At 38.0% G+C, this 19,415-nt stretch overlaps 1 protein-coding gene across 1 annotated transcript; it reads left to right on the top strand.

Annotated features, from left to right (window-relative positions):
* The first annotated feature begins 8,861 nt into the window (after window positions 1-8,861).
* On the top strand, window positions 8,862-15,417 carry LOC121391792 (sushi, von Willebrand factor type A, EGF and pentraxin domain-containing protein 1-like). Its single transcript, XM_041523293.1, has 4 exons — window positions 8,862-8,904; window positions 10,069-10,248; window positions 12,596-12,775; window positions 15,123-15,417. Exons 1-4 carry the CDS (start codon window positions 8,862-8,864, stop codon window positions 15,338-15,340), a joined length of 621 nt encoding a protein of 206 aa, XP_041379227.1. The 3' UTR covers window positions 15,341-15,417.
* Window positions 15,418-19,415: the final 3,998 nt, after the last annotated feature.

Genomic DNA, 19,415 nt, shown 5'->3' with positions numbered 1-19,415 from the left:
TGCCTCCCACTCCTCCAAGTTGTGTATTTCCAAATGCCATTTTGAATGTTTTTAATATAGTCACCATTTAGTCAGTACGCGGTCGATCCTGCAATTTGCAGGCAATACCGTGTCATAGGCTCGAGTCTCAGCAGCGGCATGGGATAATCTGTGAGGCCAGAAAGGATTTAATTATCTCCTGCGCCAGTGTGTTAATATCTATGTATGTAATAGTTAAATACGACATACATACAACATATAGCTATTCATACATACATACATACATACATACGTACAGACAGACAGACGCATTCACTCACGGAATCACGTATGCACGCACACAAATATAACTGACACTGTCGTTAGCGGTTTTTGTACATAAAAAAAACCTGGCACTTCAGTGCTCCCGATTATTCCTCATTATCAATATCAAAATCAATATCTAAAGCTACATATAAACAAATATATATTTTAATAATTAAATGTCCTGTCTTTGTGAGCATATATTTGTAACAATGCATTTATTTTCCACGCTTACACACGAACTATAAAATATTCATCAGAAACAACGTCAAAGCACGCTGTAGTTGTATGGAAAGTAATGGTTTAATTATATAAAAAGCCACATAAAAAAATAATAATCAGTGAAAACTTGTAAAACGCAAAATCAAAAAGAAGCGTACGACGTCAAACAAGTGGTGGGGTGGGACTTAGCTTAGTCGGTTGACCGCTCGCTTGAGATGCTTGCGTTGCAGGATCGAATCACCTCAGCGGATCCGTTCAACTGATTGAGTTTTTTTTTTCTTGTTCCAACCAGTGCACAACAAATGGTCAAAGGCCGAGGTATGTGTTTTCCTGTCTGTGGGAAAGTGCATATAAAAGATCCCTTGTTGCATTAAGAAAATGTAGCGGATTTCCTCTATTGACTACGAGTCAGAGTTACCAAATGTTTGACATCCAATAGCCGAATATTAATATATCAATGTGTTCAAGTTGTGTCGTTAAACAAAACACACTTTTTTCAGACAAGTGGTATGCTTTTCATTTCCATTCATTGTGTTATAAATTGACTTGTGAAGCTGTTGCTGGTGACTGTACAGCATGCATAAATAATTTATAATCTCATAGAAATATTCTAAACTTTTGATATTTCAATCATGATATTAATGACTACTTATACGTCATTTCGTTTTGTTTCGTGCATATATCCAATTAAGGTACAAACACGCTGTCCTGGGCACGCACCTGAGCTATCTGGGCTGTTTGTCCAGCACATTGGGTTATTTGTTAATTGTTATTTGTTAGTGATAGAAAAGAGGGTGTAGTGAATTTAAGCCTACCCACTGAGTCGTCAGAAGTCGCTCTGGGTGGGATCCAGTGTCAACGGAATGCAAGTCCGTAGCAACAGTTGTCTGCCCGGACTTAATCTCCTAGGAATGCAGGTCCTAGGTCTAATATACCTAGGAATGCAAGTTCCTTAGGAATACTGGTCTGACTGCCGGGATATCAAGTCCGCGAAGGACTTGCATTCCTGGACAATCAAAATTTAAGTCCGGTGGTACTCATACAAATTAAATTATAATGCAAACGAAACAAAAGCAGATTCCTTTATGGTTTATTTAATTAACCTAGGATACCGGCGCCTCTCTTTATTTTAAATATTTTCTATTTATTCTAATATTTTCCATTTATATAATTTTCAAAATTATGTACACATTATGTTGACTTTATTACATGAGCAGAACCAAGGTCTTTATTCATTGCGCGTGGTTCCAACTAATAAATGCTTACACATTTAAAAGTAATGTTTGAAAACTCGAAAACATTTTCCATAATTGGAAGCATGTTACATGTATTAGTACTCGCAAATAAGTATAACTTGTCCATATGATATACCAACGAAATTATCTGTTAGACATTATGTACTGATATTTGATGATAATAATAATAATAATAATAATAATAATAAACTAAAAAATGTGATATTTGCGTTATATAAATTATCGTATTATTTTATATTTTACGTGTGTGCCTTTTTGTCTATAATGTTGCAGGTGCATGTACAAAGAATGTGGGAAGCAAAGTTCTACTTACCACAGTCTAGACCGACCCTCTTTGCTTAGCTTTGTCAATTTTGCTCATTTTCAAAAATTAATATTAACACATTATAACTCACCCCCCCCCCCCCCACACACACACACACACACACACACACACAAAACACCCCAGTGCATATTGGACTCTATGATATCTTAGTCCGAACCAACCATATCATCGATAAAAAAAATGGTTTCCTTTAAGGTTTATCAATTAATAGAAATATCAGTGATTAAGAGTGGGCTTTAACAGATCAATAGGTCACTACACGACTAAAACAAAACAGTAACCCTTGAACAACTATCATACTGTCAATAATATGCACACATAATTTACAGATATACTTGTAAACAGTCTAACTACTCATGACACTTTTACACCTGACATATAGCCTACTTTATATCTGTAGTTGCATTTGCATTATATACTTTTGAAAAAAGCAAGATGCTCGTCTCACTTCAATATGCTAACACAAATGTAAGACGATCACAAAAATTCACTCACGTGTCTGATCTGCAAATCTATGACGTAAACAAAATAAATTGATACTCAAACTTAAATTTTTTTTTTTATATATAAAGATTTGAACCCACAATAATCTTAAGAGTATCCATCACACTACGAGGAAAGGCTGCCAAAACCTTACTTTTTTCCTCGAGTCTTTCTGACAGCTCGTGCAAATTGCAGTGTATAACAAACGGACATCTAATTTGCCGGACAAGTATTTCTCTCACTTATGTAGAAGGAATTTAAGTCCGGTAGGAATACAAGTCCTAGGAAAAAACAACTACTTAAAAATAAACCAGGTATGAAAGTCCGGGTAGGACTATGGTTGCTAAGCTATGGAGGTCCGATAGTACTACTGATCCCAGTGACCTGCGTTCGTTACTCCGGTACCAGGCTGCTAACTCTGTACCTACAGGCTCATGTCCGATGGCTTAACAACGACGCAACTGAGGACGGCACTTACACGTCAACAAATTACACTGTTTAGAGATACGGCCCTCATTACGGTTGTGTACTTCATAATTTATTTTAAACATTCAACTGAGAAAAAAAAAAAAAAAAAAACTTTCGTTAAAGTGTATTTATTTCTAGAGTTTGGTCTAGTCATTTGCACATTTTTGAAAACCAATTTGTACAATTTGTACAAATGTAAAATACAAGCTCAAATGCACTTTTAAAAAAGTTGTGTGTGTTCGCTGTGAACGGATATCGTCAAACGTATATGCTTGATTAGTCGCCTGTGCCGCCATAGCTCGGCAACGCACAAACGACAGCCTGTTGTCAGTTTCAGCTAACACATGCGTTTGCCGATTTCAAATTGTAGGGTTCGTCTCAAAAAAATTAAAAGAGAAATATTGCCCTGTACGAAGAACTTTCGGTTGGGGATACTGTACTAGAGTCTAGTTAAAACCGGTTTGATCTTGACAACGTATTATCGACAGTCGTACCTTCCTATTTCAGAAAAGTGTTAGTAGAACTTTCAAAGTTTAGTTTGTATACTAGTAACACATTAATCATGTATATATTTTTAAAATAAAATATACTGAAGTAGACAATGAACGTTTTCACTTCTTAATTTTACGTGTCAAAATCGACAAATTCAAATAAATATTATTTCGTTTGGAAAGGGTAAAGTTGGGGGGGGGGGGGGGGGGTTAACGACATTAAAGATAAAACATATGATTTAATAATCATCCGGCCGCATACAACCGTAAATAAAATGTGTCGAGTGCATCGTTAAATAAAACATATCCTATCCTTCCTTCCATCTGCTGTTGGATGTCTAACATTTGGTAATTTTTACATATAATCTTAGAGAGGAATCGGGTGCATGTGCAGGGGGAGGGTATTGGAGGTCGAAACCCTTACTTTCCTAAGCTTAAACAAAATTGAAATGTATTTTTGGGGGAGCATGGCCCCATACAAACTTCGCTTAACACAGTCTATAACCCCAACCCCGCTGAAATCCCTGCACACGCGCCTCGGAAACCCACTACATATATTTTTAGCAAGGGATCGTTTATATGTACCATCCCACAGACAGGATATCACATACCATGATCGTTTTGTATACCCACCGATGGGGATCGATCCTAGACTGACCGCGCATTTAAAAAAAAACCTTATTAGGTCTACGTAATGAATAAAAATAACATATAGTCTTGAAAAATGTTACGTAAATCGAACACAGTACCCTGTTCCTCTACCCCTAGAGCGTTACGTAATTAGTAACACCCCCTTACATGTAACGCGTATGCCAACAGCTGGCCACTGTCAACATTTCACGGCAAATCCCCCACTCACCGAAAGGCGTTGTATCCTCTATGGATATAAATATGTTTTGGAGATAATGGGTTTTTTTTTTATGATAATGGCTATTTTAAAAAGAAAAAGAAAAAATATTTTTACTTACTATTAAAACACGACCCTCTCAACAATATTATTGTGGCAATTTTTTTTTATGATAATGGCTATTTTAGAAAAGAAGAAGAACAAAAAACCGCTAAATAGTATTTTTTCTTGCTGACTCTGACTCTTCTAACCCTAAACATAGATCTATATATTGGCCTTTGACTATTACATATAGATATTAACGCTACTACCGCAGGGGATAATAACCCTGAACCTGGGAACATAGAGCTGCTCACCCTAACCCTGAGGAACATAGAGCTGAGGAACCCTCACCCTAACCCTGAGGGAACATAGAGCTGAGGAACCCTCACTCCTAACCCTGAGGGAACATAGAGCTGAGGAACCCTCCCCTAACCTAACCCTGAGGGAACATAGAGCTGAGGAACCCTCACCCTAACCCTGAGGGAACATAGAGCTGAGGAACCCTCACCCTAACCCTGAGGGAACATAGAGCTGAGGAACCCTCACCCTAACCCTGAGGGAACATAGAGCTGAGGAACCCTCACCCTAACCCTGAGGGAACATAGAGCTGAGGAACCCTCACCCTAACCCTTTGGGAACATAGAGCTGAGGAACCCTCACCCTAACACCTGAGGGAACAGAGATCTGAGGGAACATAGGGCTGACCCCTACAGAAGTAGGGCTAGTAGATTTTTAACCAGACACACACACGCACATACACACTGTTGCCGACCTTTCACGTGGAAGTGCGGCAGTTGTCAATATGTAATGCTATTTTTGTTTGTTTGCCTGTGTTTTTGGATGGTTGTTATTTTGTTTGTCGTTGGGGTTTTTTTTTTTTTTTTTTTTCTCTTGGAGGGAGTAGGGGTGGGTGCTTTTTAGGTCTTGGGCAAAACATCAATTACTGATCACTTGATTTGTATTTTTTCTATTAATCAACAGTATTCTTCGTTTACGTTCTGTTGTGCCTTTCCTTACAGGTACGGGGGAGCAGGGGGTGTGGGGCTAGAAATTGTGCTTTGCGCCCTCGATCTCAGTCACCCCCTCCCCCCCCCCCCCCACACACACGCCCCTCCCAATGTCAATTTGCTTACGCCGTGCCTGTGTAATGCTAATACATATATAATACATATATTGATTATCAGAACACACCGACACATATACAATTAACTGAATGCTGCATTTCCAACTTTAGAATTTTGCGCATTTCCCCAGCGTACAGTTTGATTGTTGTGTACAGATTTGTCAAGTGACTACACGAAACAAAATACACTTCTCGGATTGTGGTTTGCTGTGACCAAATCATGTGTCAAGACACTAGCGACAGCTATTTCAAATAATACTTTAATGCAAATTATGTTTTGCACAGTTAGACATCAAGTTATAATCAACTTAATAGTGATTACTATTTTCGCGCCAGGAACAATTGCATTGAAACAAAAATTATTTCGACGAGTGTTCAGTATTCCCGTGGTAGAGAATGCTTGCGATCTTTGGAAAGGTGTGGTTCCAAGTAAGGTGGTTTGTTCTGTAACTTGTTCAAGTGACGATCGGTGTGTTCTCTTCACGTATGATGAAAATGGAATATGTTCTACATATTGTAACGTTGGAACGGAGGCTGGAGCTGCGCATGGATATGTCGCTGGTGAACTTTCTCTTTGCTTCTTACGTTGATTTTTCTTTTTACTTCTTATTTTTTTAAAGAGACTGTCGCGAGTTTCCTACCATTTTAAAATGTTTCTGAATAATAAAATCTCTTTAAAGAGTAAAATCACATTCTAAATATAGTTTTCTTCTTTAGGATATATCAGTGTCTGCAAATTCACGGTGTTTCTGGAAGTCAGAATGTTTATAAGTAGCCCAAACTGGATTGTTTGAGTTTGTTTTGTTTAACGACACCACTAAAACACATTGGTTTATTAATCATTGGCTATTGGGTGTAATTTTGACAATCATAGAGAGGAAACCCGCTACATTTTTTCATTAGTAGCTAGGGATATTTTATATGCTCCATCCCAGAGACAGGATAGCACAAACCACGGCCTGTGATGTACCATTCTTGGTGCATTGGGTGGAAAGAGAAACAGTCCAATGGGTCCACTGACGGGGATCGATCCTAGAGCGACCACGTATCAGACGGACGCGTTACCACAGGGCTACGTCCCGCCCGTTAAATTGATTGCATTGGGTGTCCAAATAATTTTGTACGTACGAACAAATATACATATATATATATTAGGGGCGCAACGATACGGTCAAAACCGTATTGCGATATATTGCGATATAAGAAACTGTATTGCAATATGTATTGCAATATAGTTGATATTATTTAAATTTAATATTTATGGGTTGTTTTTGTAATGAAAACAGAAGCCATAACTTTTTAATGATCTTTACCGCGGTTTGTATCGAGCTGATCAATTATCGCGGTGTACCGGTATACCGGTTTATCGTTGCAGCACTAATATATATAGAGGTTATTACCAGTGTTTTTCGGTATCGTCAGTATCATATGTTAGGAGGCTCGCATAATACATTATTTGTATTACTAATATATGATATTGATGATACCGAAATGCACGAGGGTAATAATCTCTTTATCATATAATCTCAAGCTTAATACAACGTGTTTTTGTAAACTGTACACGCAACTATAATTCCAGTCCGCCATTACTAGATATTCAAATGACGTAAGAATATGTGGCGCGGTGTATTTTTGAATGGAAATGACGTCAAACTCGAATGACGTCATTTTGGATGTCCTTACATCAAAATAAAGTTGGGGGGGGGGGGGGGTTGCCTCTTAGTGCTGTAACAAAACCTCAATTCGAATAAAAATGATAGAGATATTCGGACAAAATGAGCTAACCTGAGACCTTTTTACCATGTATTTCCATCATTCTACCCACAAAATTAGTTGTAATCCATGGACAAATGCGTAGTGATTCATTTGCAACCCTATATAACTGTTTGGTAGTAATGATAATGTTGTTATACAGATTCGGGCATTTTCGTTTAACTCGGGAGAAACCCATCCTGACCCCATATAAAAATGGGAGCCTGTACGCCTATGGTAATTTTAATCATAAAGACATCTCTATTAGTTGACAACATCTTAACAATGGAAACAAACTCGGGACAGTCACTTTAAATCCATCTTCTCGATTCGTTTTCGGTATTTCATTTTCCAGGTGTAATATATATTGTTTTCTGTTTTATTTTTATTTTTGGCTCTTGTGTTTATTTGATTGTTCATTCTTGGTTGATTTTTTGTTTATTTTTGTTTGAGGAGAGTTGGTAGAGCGTAGACCTGTAGTAAAGCATTCGTTTAATGCGTGGTCGGTCTAGGATCGATCCTCGTTGACGGGCAGTTGGGCTTTTTCTTGTTCCAGCCAGTGCTCCACGACTGGTATATCAAAGGTCGTGGTATGTGCTGTCATGTCTGTAGGATGGTGCATATGAAGATCCCTTGCTACTAATGGTAACATGTAGCTGGTTTCCTCTTTAATATTATATGTGAGAATTATCATAATATATTTGGCTGATGATTAATAAAGCAATGTCCTCTAGTGATGTTGTTAAACAAAACAAACTCTTTTTTTCAAATTGTTCTCGTTTTTGAGTATTGTTAAAGTAATAATAACTGATCGAACTGTTGTTCTGTGTAAATATATCAAATATGGATAACACCAAAAGTGAAATAGCAGTATGATTGTCAGGCAGAGGTGTATACACATGGCAGTTTGCTAGGTCATATATTGTGGAATTGCTTTTTAAAATTTAGTTTTTAAAAATTCGAGTATATATAAACTGACGATCAAAAGAAAGTATACCAATAACGTTTTAAAAACAATAAAAACGACACAAAACACAAGTTGATGCAAGTGTTGTATTTTGAAACTATTATAATTTGATAAGATACGAACACTGGTATACCATCAAATGTGAACATCACAGTTCCCAAACATCACTGGAGGTAAGATGTGTAAATTCACATAAAATTACTAATGACGAAGTGCGAATACACATGGCCATGACTGTAACAAAATGAATGTCAATGTTTCAGTAGCGAGTATGCCCACCACGTGCAAGTAGGCAAGCACAAACTTAACGTCGGACAAAGTTCGTTAAGCGTCTAATGATAACATCAGGTATTGCCCTCCATTCCTCCCTCAATGCCTGTACCATCTGATTCCTATTTATTGGAGGACTGGGTCGGTGTCGAATTCTCTGATTAAGATGATCCCACATATGTTCTATGGATGACATGTCAGGTGAACGGGCTGGCTATGGCAAGACACTTGTTTTGTTTCTGGCTAAGAACTGTTGTACAACACGAGTTGTGTGATGTCTTGCATTGTCCTGTTGAAACAAAATCCCGTGGGTGCCCCTGCATGAACGGTAACATGATGGGACGTAAGACCTGCATGGTCGGTGTAACGCTGAGCTGTACGTTTTCCTTCAATGACAACAAAGTGTGAAGGAATATAATCATAATACAAACTTGTAAAACAAATATTTAGAAAATACCACATTTTATTTTTCAAAGTTTTACTCCCCAAAATCATATTTAGCACACACTTTCAAAAGCGGATTTTTAATATGTTATACTAGATACATATATGAATGCATGAAACAAAAAAAAATCATTTCTCCTCTAATTTGTTTTGGGTTGACGTAAGTTCTGGGTCAAACTGACTGGACTACAAAGAGTTTCTTTCACTTAGAATACTAGTTTCTGGCATGGTTCTGTTTTTTCAGGGATATTTTTCAGTGAACTATTTAAAATAAACCATCTGCATTAAATTTGAAATCTGGAGGATACGATTATTATTTAAGCATTTAGAATAATAGTTTATGGCACGAGTCTATTTGTAGACGCAAGTCTCACGAAAATCAGTGCACGACCCCTTCAGAATACACCGTCAACATTAAAGCTAAATTATGGAGTATCCGGTTATTATGTAACCATTTAGAATACACCATCAACAATCTGTTCACGAATAACTTTGCAAATGATTTTTATTATTTTGTTCATACCCAGATGATGGTAACAGAAATAACAAGCACTCTTTGTTAAATTTAAAACATACTTACTAATACTAACGTTGAAAGTTCATATTTTATTTTGAATTATTGTTTTGACTCTAAAACAATAACGTTCAATAAGACAAAACAACAAAATATAGCGGCGTCATCAGATATGAATGTTCACTGACTGACGTAATTTTTACGTTCATCCAGAAATGAACAAAGTCGCTTTGCTACGGTTTGACCAATGAGAAGATATCCCAGAACAAGAAAAGTTAAGGGACGGACAATGCTTAGCTTCAGTAGCTACTTTCGGACTTCTTTTTATCATCGATATTTTATTGTCGACAATTCTAAAACTATTTTCCCAGTACAGCGTTAGTTAAATGTAACAGCGTTGCTTCGAAGTATCGCGACACCCCTAATAGTAATGGAAATATACTTGGACGTTTCAGATAAACGTTTATACCAGTGCTGGTTATATGTATAACATTTTCATTAATTAACCATCAACACAACTGAATGTCAAAATAAATTTGTCAATGCCAAATTCTATTTTTAACATAAATATTAACATTTCAGACATTAATTGCGGGGAGCCTCCCGTTGTTCCAAATGCCATCAAGTCTAAGAATGGGACAAAGTTTAATTCAGTAGCCAATTACAGTTGTGACGTTGGTTACGTCATGTCTAACGGAACCATGACGTCATCTACGTGTGAATCGACTGGACAATGGACGGCAGTGATCATGTCATGTACTGGTAAGGGTATTAGGTTATTACTAAAGGGACATTCCTGAGTTTGCTGCACATTTTAAGATGCTATCGACAAACAGAATCTTTTTAACGATTGTAATTACATATCAAATATACATCCGTGCCCACTCTGCTTTCCGAACACGCACACAACATGTTCTTTCCCAACATCAGAGCTTCTAAAGGTCCTTGCTGTCTTACCCATAGGCAGTACAGAGGCAGAGACATCGTTCTCCTGCCTTAGACGAATACACACATGGCTTCGTACTACCATGACTACAGACAGACTAGCTGACCTGGCTGTTATCGCAATGCATGGATTTTCTAGTGCAGTGAGCACAAAGCAGATTTGTGACAGGTTTGTGGCTTTGCATCCACGCCTTATGCAATCTGGGTCCTTATTGCTCGACTAATTATTGAAATACCTGCACTTCTTGTTCACCTTGATTCTTCTTTTATTACCACTGTTGTCAGATAAATCGCGTTAACCTTGCAATTAATTACATTTGTACCATTTAAAAACAGGCACTAATTCCACTGTTAATGGTTTGAAAGGTATGACCTCTGTCGGTTGTGTCCTTGTGTAAAGCCGGCTTAATTGTGCTGTGGTAGAAAATAAAATCATCATTATTGCAATATATGCTGTGCTTTTTTCATCGTCTTTCACGAACACCTGGTATAATATAAATTGATTAGTCGGTCATTTGTAAGTGCATGTCATTAAAAGTGTTCGCTTCGTATTGATGTTCCTTCAACTCTGTCTTCTGCCGTAATTCGTCACTCCCATGATCAGATGATAAAATTAATATACCGGGTATACTGTTACTGCAAAATTTTGTTCAGGAAGATGAAAAAAAGCCATTCCATTAGCGAAAATGATATCCCTGTTGTCAGTCAGGTGTACAAATGAAACGAGTATGACTTGCATCGATAAGGACACAATTAAATCGTTTTCTGTATATTTTGGTGTGAATCAGAAAAACGGCAAAAAGTATCAACTTTATGAAATTATTAAAGGGACACGCGCTAGTTGTTAATCATTACGCCGTTGTTTTTCGCTACTAAGCCCATTTTCTCACAAATAAAATTGCACTTTACTTACATTTTATTATTTAGAATATATGTTTCCATTCACCTGAAGTGTTTTTTAGTAATCCAGGTGTTTGTAATACCACAAAATGTATTTTTCGTATTTCTTAGAAACGGACGCGCGTTTGAGTAAAAAACGTTGACCAGACACGTTCTAATTTATTTTTAGAAGGGATCTTCCCGTTTCAACGTCACATACGTTGGTATACCACGTGACCGTTATCAATTTGGTTCGGATTGTTTTCTCGTGCACGGTTCGCGCAATAAACATCCGATTTGTTGTCGTTTCCTTGTCTTTCACTTGTGAGGGGTTTTTTCACAGTTCGTGAACATTTTCATTAACAATATAGTTCAGATAAGAAAGTATCTCAATACAAAACGTTACAAACCCTTAAAACCAATAGTACCCGGTGCCGAATAGCAAATATAGGCTAATTGCGGTTTATATATAAAATTTATTATTTCAAACACTGTAGTATAGTCAACATGGTCAGTGACGGACTATCATTGTCGTCTTATTCCGATTCAAGTATCATGATTGCTGCAGCAGCCACTGTCTCAACAGAAGCACCCAAACTCATTCCGTTCGCTGTCCAGGACAGAACAGTTGGAACATGCCCAGGAGAGGTGATAGGAACGCACCCCAAGTCTGTGTGCACTCTGGGAAATTTTACGTGATATAGGCATATCTGTGCTTCGAGCGACATATACCGGTGACATCAGAATACTAACTTTCAAAATTATTTCAAGTAGTTAGGTCACGAGGATTCCCATGGTATTTATCGAAATAAAACCTGTGTTATCACTCTATTTCATAAAAAAACGTGATCTAAGTGTGTTACAGTTTTGTAAATTAACCAAAATTGGAATTAATTTTCGCGGGCTGAAAGTAGGGCGTGCGACTTTTAATTAGGAATTAAATCCTCGAAAATCAGTGAAATAAGGCTCTAAAATGTCCCGAATGCCAAAACTGCAGGGGTATTTGTCCCCAGAAACTCCACCATGACTCAGCCTGAGCCGGTTCACTCCATCCCAATCGAGCCACCCCCTTATTATTTTCTAGATCTGCCACTGGTATTGTGAATTAGAATTATTGAGACACCCCTAATAGTAATGGAAATATACTTGGACGTTTCAGATAAACGTTATACCAGTGCTGGTTATATGTATAACATTTTCATTAATTAACCATCAACACAACTGAATGTCAAAATAAATTTGTCAATGCCAAATTCTATTTTTAACATAAATATTAACATTTCAGACATTAATTGCGGGGAGCCTCCCGTTGTTCCAAATGCCATCAAGTCTAAGAATGGGACAAAGTTTAATTCAGTAGCCAATTACAGTTGTGACGTTGGTTACGTCATGTCTAACGGAACCATGACGTCATCTACGTGTGAATCGACTGGACAATGGACGGCAGTGATCATGTCATGTACTGGTAAGGGTATTAGGTTATTACTAAAGGGACATTCCTGAGTTTGCTGCACATTTTAAGATGCTATCGACAAACAGAATCTTTTTAACGATTGTAATTACATATCAAATATACATCCGTGCCCACTCTGCTTTCCGAACACGCACACAACATGTTCTTTCCCAACATCAGAGCTTCTAAAGGTCCTTGCTGTCTTACCCATAGGCAGTACAGAGGCAGAGACATCGTTCTCCTGCCTTAGACGAATACACACATGGCTTCGTACTACCATGACTACAGACAGACTAGCTGACCTGGCTGTTATCGCAATGCATGGATTTTCTAGTGCAGTGAGCACAAAGCAGATTTGTGACAGGTTTGTGGCTTTGCATCCACGCCTTATGCAATCTGGGTCCTTATTGCTCGACTAATTATTGAAATACCTGCACTTCTTGTTCACCTTGATTCTTCTTTTATTACCACTGTTGTCAGATAAATCGCGTTAACCTTGCAATTAATTACATTTGTACCATTTAAAAACAGGCACTAATTCCACTGTTAATGGTTTGAAAGGTATGACCTCTGTCGGTTGTGTCCTTGTGTAAAGCCGGCTTAATTGTGCTGTGGTAGAAAATAAAATCATCATTATTGCAATATATGCTGTGCTTTTTTCATCGTCTTTCACGAACACCTGGTATAATATAAATTGATTAGTCGGTCATTTGTAAGTGCATGTCATTAAAAGTGTTCGCTTCGTATTGATGTTCCTTCAACTCTGTCTTCTGCCGTAATTCGTCACTCCCATGATCAGATGATAAAATTAATATACCGGGTATACTGTTACTGCAAAATTTTGTTCAGGAAGATGAAAAAAAGCCATTCCATTAGCGAAAATGATATCCCTGTTGTCAGTCAGGTGTACAAATGAAACGAGTATGACTTGCATCGATAAGGACACAATTAAATCGTTTTCTGTATATTTTGGTGTGAATCAGAAAAACGGCAAAAAGTATCAACTTTATGAAATTATTAAAGGGACACGCGCTAGTTGTTAATCATTACGCCGTTGTTTTTCGCTACTAAGCCCATTTTCTCACAAATAAAATTGCACTTTACTTACATTTTATTATTTAGAATATATGTTTCCATTCACTTGAAGTGTTTTTTGGTAATCCAGGTGTTTGTAATACCACAAAATGCATTTTTCGTATTTCTTAGAAACGCAGGCGCGTTTGAGAAAAAAACGTTGAGCAGACACAGTCTAATTTATTTTTAGAGGGGATCTTCCCGTTTCAACGTCACATACGTTGGTATACCACGTGACCGTTATCAATTTGGTTCGGTTTGTTTTCTCGTGCACGGTTCGCGCAATAAACATCCGATTTGTTGTCGTTTGCTTGTCTTTCACTTGTAAGGGTTTTTTTCACAGTTCGTGAACATTTTCATTAACAATATAGTTCAGATAAGAAAGTATCTCAATACAAAACGTTACAAACCCTTAAAACCAATAGTACCCGGTGCCGAATAGCAAATATAGGCTAATTGCGGTTTATATATAAAATTTATTATTTCAAACACTGTAGTATAGTCAACATGGTCAGTGACGGACTATCATTGTCGTCTTATTCCGATTCAAGTATCATGATTGCTGCAGCAGCCACTGTCTCAACAGAAGCACCCAAACTCATTCCGTTCGCTGTCCAGGACAGAACAGTTGGAACATGCCCAGGAGAGGTGATAGGAACGCACCCCAAGTCTGTGTGCACTCTGGGAAATTTTACGTGATATAGGCATATCTGTGCTTCGAGCGACATATACCGGTGACATCAGAATACTAACTTTCAAAATTATTTCAAGTAGTTAGGTCACGAGGATTCCCATGGTATTTATCGAAATAAAACCTGTGTTATCACTCTATTTCATAAAAAAACGTGATCTAAGTGTGTTACAGTTTTGTAAATTAACCAAAATTGGAATTAATTTTCGCGGGCTGAAAGTAGGGCGTGCGACTTTTAATTAGGAATTAAATCCTCGAAAATCAGTGAAATAAGGCTCTAAAATGTCCCGAATGCCAAAACTGCAGGGGTATTTGTCCCCAGAAACTCCACCATGACTCAGCCTGAGCCGGTTCACTCCATCCCAATCGAGCCACCCCCTTATTATTTTCTAGATCTGCCACTGGTATTGTGAATTAGAATTATTGAGACACCCCTAATAGTAATGGAAATATACTTGGACGTTTCAGATAAACGTTATACCAGTGCTGGTTATATGTATAACATTTTCATTAATTAACCATCAACACAACTGAATGTCAAAATAAATTTGTCAATGCCAAATTCTATTTTTAACATAAATATTAACATTTCAGACATTAATTGCGGGGAGCCTCCCGTTGTTCCAAATGCCATCAAGTCTAAGAATGGGACAAAGTTTAATTCAGTAGCCAATTACAGTTGTGACGTTGGTTACGTCATGTCTAACGGAACCATGACGTCATCTACGTGTGAATCGACTGGACAATGGACGGCAGTGATCATGTCATGTACTGGTAAGGGTATTAGGTTATTACTAAAGGGACATTCCTGAGTTTGCTGCACATTTTAAGATGCTATCGACAAACAGAATCTTTTTAACGATTGTAATTACATATCAAATATACATCCGTGCCCACTCTGCTTTCCGAACACGCACACAACATGTTCTTTCCCAACATCAGAGCTTCTAAAGGTCCTTGCTGTCTTACCCATAGGCAGTACAGAGGCAGAGACATCGTTCTCCTGCCTTAGACGAATACACACATGGCTTCGTACTACCATGACTACAGACAGACTAGCTGACCTGGCTGTTATCGCAATGCATGGATTTTCTAGTGCAGTGAGCACAAAGCAGATTTGTGACAGGTTTGTGGCTTTGCATCCACGCCTTATGCAATCTGGGTCCTTATTGCTCGACTAATTATTGAAATACCTGCACTTCTTGTTCACCTTGATTCTTCTTTTATTACCACTGTTGTCAGATAAATCGCGTTAACCTTGCAATTAATTACATTTGTACCATTTAAAAACAGGCACTAATTCCACTGTTAATGGTTTGAAAGGTATGACCTCTGTCGGTTGTGTCCTTGTGTAAAGCCGGCTTAATTGTGCTGTGGTAGAAAATAAAATCATCATTATTGCAATATATGCTGTGCTTTTTTCATCGTCTTTCACGAACACCTGGTATAATATAAATTGATTAGTCGGTCATTTGTAAGTGCATGTCATTAAAAGTGTTCGCTTCGTATTGATGTTCCTTCAACTCTGTCTTCTGCCGTAATTCGTCACTCCCATGATCAGATGATAAAATTAATATACCGGGTATACTGTTACTGCAAAATTTTGTTCAGGAAGATGAAAAAAAGCCATTCCATTAGCGAAAATGATATCCCTGTTGTCAGTCAGGTGTACAAATGAAACGAGTATGACTTGCATCGATAAGGACACAATTAAATCGTTTTCTGTATATTTTGGTGTGAATCAGAAAAACGGCAAAAAGTATCAACTTTATGAAATTATTAAAGGGACACGCGCTAGTTGTTAATCATTACGCCGTTGTTTTTCGCTACTAAGCCCATTTTCTCACAAATAAAATTGCACTTTACTTACATTTTATTATTTAGAATATATGTTTCCATTCACCACCTGTACCTCCGGATTCTTGAAATTCATGAACCACGTGAGCGAACCATGGTCTGTCCTGACGACTAACTTTCGACCCAATAGATAATGCGTATAATGTTTAACACCATCTACTACGGCCAAAAGTTCCCTACGTGTTACACAGTAGTTTCTTTCCTGCTTGGATAAAGTGCGACTACTATGCGCAATAACTCGCTCTTTCCCTTCCTGTACTTGACTCAGCACATACCCAATACCCACATCACTAGCGTCAGTCTCCAGAATGAAATCTAGTTTAAAATTCGGGTATGCTAAAATCTGGCTAGTTGTTAGGGATTTCTTAAGTTTTTGAAATGCTAACTGACACTCCTCTGACCACTCAAACTTAACACCTTTTTCAAGTAACTTTGTCATTGGCTTAGAAATGGTTGCAAAGTTCTCAATAAACCGTCTATAATAAGACGCTAAACCTACAAAACTACGCAAGTCTCCCACACAATTGGGAATAGGCCAACTCTCGACTTTCTCTGTATTTGTCTGGTTAGTTGAAATCGCCTTGTCCGAAATGGTATATCCCAAATATGACACTTCTTTAAGTGCAAACCCACATTTCGACACAACTTTAAACCAGTTTCTCTCAAAAGATCAAATACCTGGGATAGACTGGCTAAATGCTAATCAAACGGGCCACTCGTATAAACAATGCAATCATCTATATAAATCATGCAAGTTTGCCCTTGTAAGCCAGCCAAAACTCAATCCATTAATCGTTGGAACGTCCCTGGCGCATTACACAAACCAAGTGGCATTACATTGAATTCATACAGTCCCCCTGGTATACAAAACGCAGTTTTGTTTTTACTCTCGGGGTCCGCCTCCACCTCCCAGTACCCCGAGGCCAAATCAAGGGGCGAGAACCAGGTTGACCCTGATAAATGATCCAACACGTCATTGATTCGTGGTAATGGATAGGCATCCTTTAGGGTGACGTCATTCAATCGACGATAATCTACACAAAATCTCGTAGTACCATCTTTTTTCTTAACTAAGACAATTTGAGAAGCCAACGGTGATTTTAATGTTTTAATGATACCATTGTCTATCATATCATCCATTATTTTCTTCACCTCACTTTTTTTATGATACGGTATTCGATGAGGAGATTGTTTAATTGTGTCACTATCGAGGGTATTTATTTTATGATAAAAAATATTAGTACGTCCTATATCATCTGCACCTGTAGAAAATACATCCCGATATGTTTCTAGCAATCTATCCAACAGTTTCCGATTATCAACATTTAATTCTCCAAACTTAGCATAATCAAAATTCGGTTTCACGGGACTGATCTCCGAAACCATTTCACATAAATCTTCCACCTCGACTAACTTCCCCAAACAACTTCCCTTGGGAATTTTCACTTCCCTTTCCGTTAAATTCGCAACCCGAATGGGAACCTGCGACGACAATGGTATTGTCCCTTTCAAACACATTGTTGCTGACTACGCACCCCTCACCACAGAATTCACCGTTTAAATCTGCGAAAAACGTCATCTCATGTTTAGCGGGAACCAACACAGTCTCTTTGGTAACAACATCTACTGACACTACCTTTCCCCTACGATGGATTGGCACATTTCCCGACATAAGTTTAAGTTTATCGTTTATCGTTCTTCAAGTCCACTTTTGCCCCACATTTGGTAAGAAAATCTACACATAAAATAACCCTATAGCTAAAGTCTTTTATGACCACCATGGGCACAACCAGCCGGTTATTTCCCAAGGTCAGACTAACTTCTACCATCCCCAAATGTTGCAAGGAACGTTTCCCCAATTCCACTAAATCCAAATCTAATGGAATTAAAGAACAACTTCCACCTATAGATTTTAAACACGTCTCGCTTGTCATCGTGATAGCGGCCCCAGTGTCTATTATCATGTCTACCAATCTACCGTTCATTCTCCCCAATACAAACTATTTAGGACAGTAAATATTGGTCCCATTAAAACACGGTGTTGAAAATTGGACCTCATTTTCAATACTTACCTTTTGGGTCTCTGACTGGTCTGAATAATTTGTGGGGACCATTTTGGGTCTTTCGAGTTGGTACAAAATCTAGCTACATGATTTGTATCGCCGCAATTCCAACAAGACCTATTTCTTCGCCTTTTAAAGGTGTTATCTTGTATTTCTTTTTTTCGCAATACCTTAAGTTCCCTCATTTCACGAGTTAACTTCTGTACCATATCTTTTAAATAATCGATTTCAATATCGGTACTAGCAATTGATTTAGAAGTAACAGATGTCACCGAGACTAGTCGACCCTCTTTATCCGCCCTTTCGATCATTTCCCACTCAATTGCAAATGCTACGGCATCATTTAAAGTTTTAAAATGTTTATGACGCATTTGCAAACGCAACGCCTTTTGTCCTATTTTTTCAATCAATTCGGTAACACACAACTGTTCCATTTCAACTACGCCTATACCCGGATAAGTCTGTTGTGCTAGCCGTCGAATCAGACAATGTCTAAACTCTACATTGGCTAAATGACCACTTCCTTTCGAGTGAAATCTATCACTCAAGGTTAGTGTCAATTCCTCACAATTATCACTTTTATCGCCACCAATGTCAAAGTATAACTTACGTGCCCTTCCACGTAAACAAATCCCCAACAATCTAGGTTTATCGTCATCGTTCCACCTGTTTAAATATCCGTAGAGTTCAAAAGTTTGCAACCACTCGGCCCAATCCTCCGACTTTTCCCCATTCTACGGTTCTGGCCTAAGAACCGTACCCGGTTGAACAATCTGTACCGACCGCTCGTTTAAACCAGTTCCTAACGATACTTTACGATTACTCGCAATAGGCGTACCAGCATCCATTTCAAAACAAGGGTTTAATTCCCGTTTAGGACTAGACATTAAAGCTACATCGCGTTTTTCAAAGACAAATGAATCGGTACGACCCCTACCCCGACCCAATGACCAACTTGTTGAAAAGG

The sequence above is a fragment of the Gigantopelta aegis genome, unplaced genomic scaffold (genome assembly GCF_016097555.1).
Source record: "Gigantopelta aegis isolate Gae_Host unplaced genomic scaffold, Gae_host_genome ctg2967_pilon_pilon:::debris, whole genome shotgun sequence".
NCBI lineage: Eukaryota > Metazoa > Mollusca > Gastropoda > Neomphalida > Peltospiridae > Gigantopelta > Gigantopelta aegis.
The sequence above is the reverse complement of the archived record's forward strand: the minus strand, read 5'-3'. Positions and strand labels throughout refer to the sequence as shown.